This window comes from Sciurus carolinensis, chromosome 6 (assembly GCF_902686445.1).
Source record: "Sciurus carolinensis chromosome 6, mSciCar1.2, whole genome shotgun sequence".
Taxonomy (NCBI): Eukaryota; Metazoa; Chordata; class Mammalia; order Rodentia; family Sciuridae; genus Sciurus; species Sciurus carolinensis.
The window spans coordinates 64,517,464-64,529,947 of NC_062218.1; the positions used below are offsets into that span (position 1 = coordinate 64,517,464).

At 41.0% G+C, this 12,484-nt stretch overlaps 1 protein-coding gene across 1 annotated transcript in view; it reads right to left on the reverse strand.

Moving 5' to 3' along the window:
• Positions 1–6,507: 6,507 nt before the first annotated feature.
• The window catches only part of Arsb (arylsulfatase B), a 196,060-nt gene continuing 190,083 nt past the window's right edge, over positions 6,508–12,484 (reverse strand). The window contains exons 7-8 of the mRNA XM_047556044.1: positions 10,113–10,235; positions 6,508–8,981 (exon numbers count right to left, since the gene is read on the reverse strand). Coding sequence (XP_047412000.1) covers positions 8,716–8,981; positions 10,113–10,235 — 389 coding nt within the window. The 3' untranslated portion in view covers positions 6,508–8,715. The remainder of the gene's footprint in view (positions 8,982–10,112; positions 10,236–12,484) is intronic.

Genomic DNA, 12,484 nt, shown 5'->3' on the forward strand with positions numbered 1-12,484 from the left:
TTAATATGTATAAATACAAATACTTTTTGATGAAGTCAATAGGCTTTGATATGGCCTGATCTCTTACAGTACTGATGATTGACACTAACTAAGCAATATTATTTATAAGAAAGTCTACATATACAGGCTAACATCTGCTTTACCTTCATTCATCCCAATTCCTAAAGATCAATTAGTATGAACAAAACTTTAAAAATATCCCACCCAGGGGGCTGGGGAGATAGCTCAGCTGGTAGAGTGCTTGCCTCGCAGGCACAAGGCCCTGAGTTCGATCCCCAGTATCGTAAAAAAAAAAAAAATATCCCGCCCAGTTGAGGTCTTTGTCACTCCTCCTCTCAGAGCTTCCGTAACCACACAGGGTGACTGAGGTCCTGCTGACTTTGCATGAAGGGGAGTAGTCTGGGCTTCTAGTAGGAACCACCTGCTCCTCCTTCAGAATCAACAAGAAGGTAACTAGTGCCAACTGAAGATTAAAAGACGGGTGGATGCCAATTGGCCACAGAACTAGCTTCACATTAAATTCCATTTTCAAGCCAGCACTACCACCTGAAGCTGGGGAGAGTGTCAAGAACTCACCTGTTAACCTCACTGTTCTTCCAGATCAGCATGTACTGTATGTTTTGTCCTTGACTCCATGAGATGAGAGCATGGATGGTCACCAACTTCTGTGCCCTGTCTGTGGGAAGGTGATTTTCTTTTTTTGGTACTGAGGATTGAACCCAGGGGTGCTTAATCACTGAGTCACATCTCCAGCCCTTTTTAAAATATTTTATTTACACTGAGTTGCTAAGTGCCTTGCTAAGTTGTTGAAGCTAGCTTTAACTCTTGAAGCTCCTGCCTCAGCCTCCGGAGCCACTGGGATTACAGGCGTGCACCACAATGCCTGGCTCATATGAAGTATATGAAAAGCATTAGTAAATATTCTTTTTTAAAAAAATTATTTTTCTATTTTGGAAGCCTCCAGTTAGATTTTCATCCCACTCCTTTGTATCTTCATTTGTCATTACTCTTGGCTAAACGCAATACCAGTCTACCCCCTGGTCCCCCTGGTTCCTCACAAGCCCCTGTGATGCTGACGTTCTTTAACTCTAGCTTTGACTATCCCTCACATAAGTGCCCTGGGGCAAATTGCAAAAACAGGACTTTTACAGATTATGCTCTGTCCTTAGAGGTGCAGGACAAAGGGAAGGAAAGGAAGGCAGGGACAATGTGGGGGGGGGTGTCCTAATACGTTGGGGAGCACAGTAGAAAGTGGAAGCTTTGGGTTAAGAGGAGTCTGATTGCAATTCCAACTTGACTGCCTCACTGACTTCATGCAAGATTAATGTCAAAATTGCAAAAACAATTACCTAACAGGTAGTATTATTGTAAGTTTAGTGGCTATTGGAAAAGTCATCAGTGTTTGGCATACAGTTTGTTCTCAAAAAAGTTTAGTTCTTTCTCTTGCTCCTACAGTTAGCAAGATATGGCGTACATGATGGGCTAAATCAGAATCCAAAGAGGTTCTGGAGAATTAAAGCCAAATGAAGCCCCACGGACACCTAGGGCACCTGAGGTGGCAGGTGAGGCAGAACAGGAGCAAATCCCAGGCCTCACTGATACCGAGTTTACTGGGAGGGAAGCCTTATGATCCAGGTGACCGGAGATTATAATCCCAGAAATTAAGGTGGGGAAAGGAATTAGAACCTGGATCAGGGAAATCCTTAATCCAGAAACTTTCTATGTTGTTTCTTTTTTCTCCATCTCACTATTGAGTCATTTCTTCCAAACATCTCATTTCAGGACATTGCAGCTCCACCAACTTGTTTATTGACTTTCCTGTCTTCTTCCTTTGTGGGATCCTCTGTGATTTTCTATGGTATTGCAGAAGTGCATGTTGGTTTCCTATTGTGTTTATACAGTTCACTCATTTAGGAGTCTGCCTTTGCTTTGGGATATCCAGTACATAAGCAAAACAAATTGTTTGGAAAAAAAAGTACAGCTGTGACTCGTAAAGAAAATGACAAATTGAGGGCACAGGATCAGTGGTGACATTAGGAGGTGAAGTTACAAGTCACTGTGAGGCACCACCCAGAACCCAAAGGGGGCTGTATCTGCCCTTAGGGAGTTTCCTTGGCTCCAGCAGTGATGCCAAGTCACAGACCTGACATTGGTGACCCTGAGTCACTTAATGCAAAGGTTATTCACACTTCAATTCTCTTTCTTCCAGCTAGAAATAGTTGGTACCCCAAATTGGAGAGCAATTTTTATTAATTGTCTGCCTTTTTATGATTATTGATGATACTATTTTTCCCTTTATCACAGTGATCTTAAAAAGCATGGCTTTAGAGTACTCATTCTAGTAAAGAATGTAAGGAAGAGCTCTATGTGACTTCTGACAGTGAAAGGGCCCTTGTGCCTGATCTGGGGGGACAGGGTGTTCTGTGGGGCTGAGGGGATTCCTGGGGTTCCTCCAGCCCTGGGCACTCCAGTGACTTTTTTGGTGGGGCAGGACTCCCCGCTGGACCTCAGTGATAGTGCACCACAGGCTCCACTGAGAAAGGCCCTCCTCCATGTCCAGCAGTCCTGGATTCTAGCAGTGGGGACAGGACACATATTTCTATCACTCATATGTCATAAACCTAAACACTTTTACTCAAGTCCTGGCCTAAGAACTGAGAAAACCCAGATGTTCTATGGGAAACCCCCAAAGAATAACCTATTCGAACCCCACCAGCTGCTTCCCTCACAGATTCAAAGTTTGCTATAATCGAAGGTTTTCACTTTAGAAATGGTTCCTATAGCAAGAACTCACTGCACTCATGGTGTACAAAAACTAAAAAAATAAAAATTAAGGTAATGTGAATTTTCTTAACAGGTTGGCAACAACATACATCCAACTTGGAAGCCCTTCCACATCTCGTCTTTCAGGCCCTGTCCTGGGACCTCCTCCTGTCTATCTACCCCCTGGCCTCTGTGCTCCACAGTTGGTGAGCATCCTGGGAGCAGGGTCTCCTTTGATGTATCCTCTTCCCCTGTTGCGGGAGGTACCATGCCTGGCATCTGTACCCTACCTTCACCTCCAATGCATATCACCTTCAAACACCAAATCTAAGCTTTGATTCATTTAATGTAAATAGAAACCCAGTAAATTATTTACCTGTTCACCTGAGGTGGTGTTTACCTCCTCTGCTGGACTCTGTTAGACTCTGATCTGAAATAGAGGCCAGACCCCTGGCTGGCTGGCTTGACTGATCACACTGGCCCTTCTGTGGCCAGACCCCCTCCTGAGGTCCATGGAGGAAAGCAAACAGGTGGTGGAGTGTGTGCGTTAAACCACGGCCCTGGAGAGCAAATATTCTGGGAACATCTGTACGTCATTAATGAGATCAAAATGAGAATTTCCTGAAGAGTGACACTTCATTGATCTACCATCTTCAATCAACCATCTTCATCTTCAATCCCTAATGAGAACTCAGCCGGGCACAAAGACAAACCTGGAAAGGGGCCACTTGCTCTCTTACAGAGGTGTCAAAGGTCAGTGGAGCTGTCTATAGGTAGTAGTTTATGGATTAATTTTCTGTTATATGTTTTCTGTTTTTAAAATTGTTACAGTGATATTGTATTAACTCCATGGTTAGAAAAGTAATAAAGGTTATGAAATATCTAGAGATTAATGATTAGTTCCTCTTGTGAGTTTGTTTGAGAATGAAATGCCTCTCTAGTTTCCTAAGTCGGCTCCAGGGAGGTGCAGGCAGGCACTTTCCTCTGGTGCTTCCTGCCTTTTAGGTGAGTGGCTCCCATGGCAACTGGGCAAAGGTGAAAGACAGGTGGTGATTGCTTCTAGACTATTTGCATCTACCTGTCCTTAGTGGTGATAAGGGCCATGGTCAGGGTGAACAGACTGACTTTTCAACAGCCTAAAAATGAACCAGCCTATGAACCATGACTATTCTCCACGTGAACAAAAAAATAGATTATAAAGTTCAAGTGATCACTGCAGAGGATAAGAACTATTTTAATATATTTAGCCAATATATTGACCACAATGTTCTTAGATCAGGCTGGAAAGAGCATTACAGCAAAGAATTAGATTGTAATATATTTTTATAAGGCACATCAGAGAAATAATTCAAGTGTACATCAACAGATAAATGGATATGCAAAATATGGTATACCAGAATATTTTCATACTAGAATATACTATTTTACATACAATATTTATTATATGTTATATATCATATAAAATATAATATTATTATAATATATATAATCGTATGTAATACATATAATTATGTATTATAATACATAATATTCTGTGTATCTACAATATAGTATATGTGTATACTATATTATACAGTATATAAAATATAACAATATATAAAATATTTATATATTCATATATAATATTTATATATATTTTTTAGTCTAGAATTATACTATTTTATACTGGAATTCTTTTATCCATAAGAGGACATGCCTTTCTAATACATTCTGCAATGTGGATTAATTTTGAAAACAACTTGGGCAACAAGGCCCTGCCTCCAGATATGCTGGGGTGGCTTCCATCGTCTCTGATCCTCCTTTGCCAGCCCCTCATATGTACATGGGGACCCATTAGGCAAACCTGGGCAGGGAAGTCTCAACTTAGGAAATTTAAATCCATGCATTTAGGCTTTGCAAATACAAGACCTAAACTTGGTGTTTACCAAATGATTCTCAAAAAAAAAAAAAAAGTTTCTTCAAATAATGAATTCCCCTGCAGTACTGAAAATGTTTTATTTACTAACATTTGTGTTTATAAGCCCATTTTGGTTGTCAAAGATAAATATGTAGCACTCATTTTGCTCTAAGGGCAGGTGTTTTTTGTTTTTGTTTAAAAGTTCTTTTAAATTTCATATATGGTATATACTTATAGTAAGTAATAAGAATATCTCTCAGCAAATTTCTATATAAGCATACACCCATGTAAAGACCAAACAGGGCAAGATGTTCTGAACATCGAAGGGTTATTGGTCCCTCCTCAAGCAATCTCCCCTCCCATAAAGGAAACAACTATGCTGACTTCGATCACCACCAATTAGTTTTGTCTTACATGGAAATTCAATCTGTACCAGAATTAAAGAACAGCTACTTTCTATAACATAAGGCTGCAGGCTCTCAGTCCAGCTATCCTTTGCTTCTGCTGTTCTCTACCCTCCCAATGCAGAACTTCTCAGATGCACTCCCTCCCGGCAAATGTTTGTCCTTACATTGTGATAAAATATGCACATATAACATAGAATTTGCCACTGCAACCAGTTTAGTAGCATTGATTATATTCACCATGTTGGACGAGCATCACCACTATTTCCAAAATTTTTTATCACCCTAATGATGAATGGAAACTTCCTATTCTCCCCTCCTCTAGACCCTGGTGATTCTAACCTGTATGAATTTGCCTATTTCCTAATAGTGTAGTCACACAATTCTTGCCCTTTTGTCTGACCTCTTTGATTCAGCATGATGTTTTCAAAGTTATATTCTAAAATGTATTAGAATTCCATTCTATTTTTTGTTTTTGTAGTGCTGGGGATTGAACCTAGGGGTGCTCTCCCACTGACCTACATCCCCGGCCCTTTTTATTTATTTATTTATTTTTTATTTTGAGGCAGAATCTCAGTAAGTTGCAGTCTGACCTCAAACTTGTGATCCTCCTGCTCAGTCTCCTGAGTTTGGTTCCTTTTTAGAACTGAAAAATGTTCTCTTATTTATGTATTAAATTTTCCTTATCCATTTATCTTCTGATGGATACTTGTTATTTCTCTGATGTGCCTTGTAGAAAGACATTAAATAATTCTTCCTTTTTTATTCTCTTGATTTAAATAATTTTATGTTTGCATAAAGATTGGATATTGAAAGAATGTAAAAGATGAAAACCAAGTCAGCCTCCAATAATTAAGATTAAACAGGGGATGGAGATGTTGCTCAGTCGTAAAACACTTGCACTGCATCAGCAAGGCCCTGAGTTCATTCTCCAATACTGAAAAAAAAAAGATTGAGCTTTACAAACATCAGCTCTGGTTATTTTTAATCCTTTCACCTCAGTACACTGAGCAGTATATAGCAAACATTAAAAAAAAATTAGTTCTTAATTATATGTTAGTCATGCTTTCTGTTACTGAAACAAATACGTGAGATAAATCAACTTATACAGAGGAAAGGTTTGTTTTGTCTTACTGTTTTAGAGGTTTCAGTTCATGGTTGGTTGGCCCATTGCTTTTAGTCTTGTGGCAAGGCAGCACATCATGGTGAGACTGTATGACAGAAGCCCTTACTTCATGGTGACCAGAAAGCAAAAGAGGGGGGAAATGGAGGAGACCAGGGTTCCAAAATCCTTCTCAAGGGCATGCCCCTCTATAACCTAATTTTGTGCACTAGGCTCTACCTACTAAAGGTTCCACCACATCCCAATAGCAAGGGCTGTACAAATGTGGAAACCAGGTCATAAAAGGCACTGTAACTCCCTGCTTCTCTCTCTCTGATAGAAGTTATCTGCCCATCTGAGGACATTTAGGCAGTCTATGGAGATGCCCATGTATCAAGGGACTGAGGCCTGCAGCCAAGACCCTGGTGAGTCATCTCAGAAGTAGAGCCTTCAACCCCACTCAAGTCTTCAGATGACCACAGCCCTGCTCAACGTCTTAACCACTGAGTCAGAGAGACCAGGAGTCAGAACCACCCAGCTCAACTACTCCCAGATTTCTGACCCTCTCATCTCATGTGTGAAATAACAAACTTTTTGTTTTAAGCTGTAAGTTTTGGGATAATTTGCTACACAGTCATAGAAAATGAGTACACTCCATTAGTGCTTTGTTTTTGCTCCACCTCTAATACCTTACTTTACGATGTATAATCCTAGGGCAAAGTCTGACACATTTTTTTTTTTTCACTGTGATAATTCTGGTATATTTATTTATGTAACAGATTTATTGAGATAAGATTCGCATACTATAAAATTTTCAAGTTTAAAAAACTGTGATAAGGTCTTCATCACATGAAATTTGCCATTTTCACCATGTTGAAGTATACAGCTCAGTGGCTCTGAGTGAGCGCACGATGTGCAGCCATCACTGCTACCAAGTTGCAGAACTTTTTCATTATCCCAAGGAGTCCCATATCCATGACTGACATATTTTTAAAATGGTTATTTTTATTTTACCCACTAAATCTGGAAGAATCATGTAGTCACAAAGAAAAGCTCACAATTAAATAAACAAAATCTTCTTTAAAGGTAAACAAATTTGGAAAGAAATAACATGGATATTTTTATAACAACATGAATCTTTTCATCTTGCATAGAATCAGTCTAATGAGATAGAGTCAATAATGGATAAAACAAAATCTTGAATGATAGATTTTTAAAAGTATTCTTTAAAACTCTTTAAACCCATTGATTATAGAAAATCCCCAGGATACACAGCAAACAAGGAAATGGAATTGGGGACAGCTTTTAAGGGTACAATAGGGAGAACAGACAGGTGTCAAATAGTGGAAGTCTCCAATCTTAGGACACTAACAGCTACCTACAGCCCTGGGGCTGGAAGGGTGCAGGAGTAACATTCAGGCTCAGTTAGTTTATACTTCTGCCACAGGCTTCGGGGCTACAGGGGACATTTGGCCGGGTGTTTGTCAACCCAGGAGTTGGGTAAAGGTAATAAATGCCATCAGTTCTAGCACCATATCCTTCCAGTAATCTTACTTCAATATAATACAGAGCAGTTAGTAATAGAAGTCTTTCCTTACTGCTCAGGAATAGCAGTACAACTTGTTATATATCAGGAGTTGAAGCCACAATATTGATGACGACCTCCATGCAACTCAGGAGAAACCCTTAGCAGACAGATGCCATGGACCCATGCATCTTCCACCTGGCTCCTCTTGGGTTGCCCATGATTACAGAGCAACCCAGCCACCTTCTCTGAGCAGGGCTCTGGCTTCAGCATTAGAAATGGAAGGAAGGCAGGTCTCAGGCAAAGTGGCCTTCCCACAGGACACTGAAGTCAAAAGGAATGGCAGGTAGAGTCACAGTTGGAGATAACAGGAAGTTTAGACAGAATGAGCAATGGCTGGGGAAAAAAATTAGGATTAAAAAAAATTTCTTTGTTGTAAAAACCAAAACCAAGGTGTTGGTATTTTGTGGTGTTGACCTTAGTGAAGTGGGCCTCAGGCTGGTGCTGAGATGAGTAAGTGAGGGGTGAGCCGAGGGAGGTCATTCACATGGAAGGCCTAAGCACAGTCTCTCACAGACAGAGAACTCCCGGCCAACAGAACCATTAACAATTGTCTGCTCCCTTCATTCGTTACAAGAAATGTGAGTCACTCCAATAAAACTGGTTATTGGCAGAGGGAAATCTAATGTCTGACTTGCGAGGCAACAAGAGCCAGCTGCTCCAGCCCCTAGGACTCAATGAGAACTTCCCCTGTCAAGTTCCCAGCTGTCCCAGAGCTTAGCAAGAGCGGATGAACTCAGCCACCCCTGCTTGCAGACACAAGCTCCAGCCAATGGCAGGAGCATTCCAGATTTTATCAGCTTCTTAAATGCACTAGGGTTGAAACTGGACTCCCTGGTGTGGTTTAGAGCATGAGAAGGGCCAGGTGAACCCAGAGTGGGAGGACAAGTGAGACAAAGGGCTACATGAGTCAAGAATTGAGGTCCAGTTTGCAACAGAAATGCTTTCCAACCTCCCTGAAATGCTACATCCAGGGACCCCATGCGCCAGTGCCCTTGGGATCGCAGCGGGGGTCTTGCGCTGGGAAATACACAGGCACTGAGTGCTTCTGGTAGAAATGCAGGCGGGAAAGGAGCTTCCTGACCACGTGGGGATGTTCTCTGGACAGGTCATGTCTTTCTTCCGGGTCCTGATCAATATCAAAGAGCCACAGGGTCTTGCTTGGTGGGTCCGATGAGGGTATTTCAGAAACATTGTGTTGAGATGGTGGGGGGATCCAGGAACCACAGCCTGGCAAGGAAACAGAAGTGTTTATTGGGGAAGCACTGTAGGCAATGGCTAATCTCAGGGAGCTCTGGGGATGAGGCTGTGCTGGCTCATGGGTGTGCGCATCTGAAAAGATGGGTGCTTGGTGCTGTCTCTAGCTTTGTTTCAGAATCCGACTTCTGGGGCTTTAATGACACATGCCTTGCTGTTTTACGACCAGGGACTTCTAGACATGTGTGCACACGAGTGTGTGTGAGGGAGAATTTTTAGTTATCACAATGACGGGGTGAGAGTGCTTCTGGTATCTACTGGACATAGGCCAGTGATGCTAAAATGTCCTACAATCCACAGGACAGTCCCAAATGATGAATTGTCTTGCTGCAAATACCAAGAACACCCCCATTATAAGCACTGTCTGACTTCCTCACAGTCTTAACCATCTTACTACTTTTTACAAAATGTCCCTGTAAAACACGTCACTCTTAGAGACTATGATCAGGGAAACAGAAACTGCTTCCTTCCCCAGCTTCACCTTGGCTGAGGACATAGCTCTCAGAGATTCTCTGTACAGCCACAAATACCTGAAATCCATATTTTCCATGAAGCATTTGAATGGAATTCCTTCCTTTCACTCCTACTACAGTTAATTCTCAATTGCGGGGTGGCGGGAGGGAGCATTCCCAACCATTCCTCCTCATTAGCTCCTGATTTAGCAGTCCCAGAGATCTGTTTTACAAAAGGCAGTAGTTATTTCAGAAAATTTTTCTTATGTTCTGGTGGAAAAGCTGACTTGGTCCATGGCAACAGTGGAAGCCAAGTCACTGGGAGCAGTGTTCAGAGTGGGACGAGAAAACCTTGAATAAGTCATTGTCTTCTTTGTGGCACGTATCAGGGGGACCATAAAAGATATGAATAACGAGCTTGCATTTCAGGTATCTCAGTAAAGTGAGGGGAGGGGGTAGGTCCTAGGAGCCCTGAGGAGCCAAGGAGGAGGAGATGGGAAATGTCTAGAATGGGAGGGATAAGCCCTCTTCTCCCAGAGAAATGGCCAAGGGAATATAATCCCAAGATGCAGAGAGACTGGAGATACGGCCCAGAGGACACAACCCTCCCCTGTTCACTGCAGGAAGGGACCTTGGCTAAGCTAAGCGTTACCTGGGAAGCCTGTGAGGAGTTTCCAATTTCCTAGTCTAATGGCAGCATGGATAGATGTGTTAAAGGTTGAATATTTGGGAAGAGAAGAATCATCCTTTGCTGGAGCCATGCTGCTTCCTGGACCTGAGAAGAAATAGTTTGGAGAGTTAAGATTGCTGTTATTGGAATGTGTCATTATAAATCAGCAGTTTATATCATTCTTGCTGAACAGTAGCTTTTATTCACCAGTGGAGTGCAAATGTGTGTACCACTACAGAAATGAATCTTCTATTAAAATAGAAAGAAAGCTATAGTTACATTAAATGTCAGTCACAAACCACCACAAATATAAAGGAAACCCCAAAGAGATTACAATACTAATTCATCCTTAAAATCACTGCATTCTGCCAATGTGCAGCTGGCCATATGCAGAACAGTGTTCTATTACAGCACAGTGAGTTGCTCTTTTGAATCTTTGGGTTTTTTTTGCTCTTAAATGTATAAATTAAATACAATTTCTGTGCATACTTATATCTAAGTAGATAGTGTAATAAATTATAAAATACACATGATAGTGCAGTCTGCCTCAAGGTAGGAGAATTCAAGCACACCATGGAAAGAGTATATTTATTTTAAAACAACTCTTATACAATCTAAAAGTAAGTGAGCAATGCTCAATTAATTATTCAGACAGAATACGAGTATGAGAATAAATTTGGTACACACATTATTTGTTGGTATCATGCAATACATTAATTTATCATTTCAAGGCCTTGTAGTAATTGATTATTAGGCTTATGAGGGAAGCAATGACTAATATCTACCCCCTCTTGAGTTTGGAACTAATTAAGAGGCAGAAGCCAGACAGATGGGGCTAAAAAAATTGCTTTTGTTACTGATAAAGTCAATCAGAGAGAACATAGCTTCAGATCCATGCCAGAGAAAACTTGCTAATAACTGACCCTTGACTTAGAAAGACCTAGATACCACCATTGATCTTGCCGGACAATCACTGGACTCCCTAGGAGTACACAGTGCAGACAAGACTGCTTATATATATGGAGGAGATGCACTAGCTCTGAAATTAGGAACACAAAAGGATCTAGGTTGAGCATGCTAAGTTTCTTATTTGGATACTCCCTCCTTCACCTGCCCTTGGGAAAAGGGGTACAAGGATTGGTGGGAGTTCAACTCTAGTTCAAGACCCTGGTGGATCCATGAGGGCAAGGGGCAGAGTTTCCCTCCCCTCACTCCTATGTGAGCAGATTTTAAAGTCTCAATTCAGAACTTAGCTGCCTAATATTTAGTCTGTTTTAAGTTGATATTTCTCTGTTAACTTTTCAAATACAGTTACAGAAATAATCTTGGGAGCACTTCAAAGGGTTGCTGAATTACCAGTCCAGTAACTAATTGCCACAGTGTGTGGTATATCTATAAAAGTGCAGACTCCACCATGTGACAAAACTAGTCGTCTACCTTCCTTTTATAAAAGACTTTTGAGAAGCTGGGTGCACTGTGAGTGCCTGTAGTCCTAGCACTTTGGGAGGTTGAGGCAGGAGGATTGCCTGAGCCCAGGAGTTCAAGATGAGCCTGGATAGCAGAGCAGGACCCTGTCACAAATTACTAAACAATCAAACAAACAAACAAAAACTTTGAGAATGCCCCCCTCCCCACCAAAGCCGGTTTGGGTGCTCTCCAGACTTTGAATGCAAGTGTGAAGCAGGAAGCATGGCCAGGGGTGGAAGAGGCAGAAGTCCCATTCTTTGTAAGCCTTTGAAACTTGGCCTTGTGGACACATATGGAGACGGATCCAGTAAATACTGGTGGTTTCAGAGCTTCAGTCTTAGTAATCACACAGCAATATATCTTTAGCGCCAAAGAGGAAACTCTTTTTGACTTCTTGCTTTTCTGCTTGTGATATTTTGACTCCAACACAAACAGATGCTTCTGGTGATGGAAGTGTGTGAGGATGTCTATCACAGGAAGTGGGTTCTTAGTACACAGGCTGTGGTAAAACTGTGAGCCCTCATGTCTTCTTCCTCACGAGTTTGTATGAAAACCACGTTTTGATATCCAAGAATGTTAAATAAAACAAACATGCTTTGTGAATGTTAACAAAACAAGGGAAACAGTTATCTCATTCATACTTATATTTATATGCACTTTTTTTCTTAAAGCCAACAGGAACACAAAACACCTAAACAATAAATAAGGCTAAGACTAAACAATGAAAGACACTATTATCTCAATTTTGTATTTTTCCTCTGGAGAAATTAAAGAGAAAATGATAAAGAATAACACAACACATTAGGATGATCAGATAGCATTTTTACTATATTTGCTTACTTTATTTAAAATTTTTTAAAATTTATTTTTATTGTAAACAAATGGGA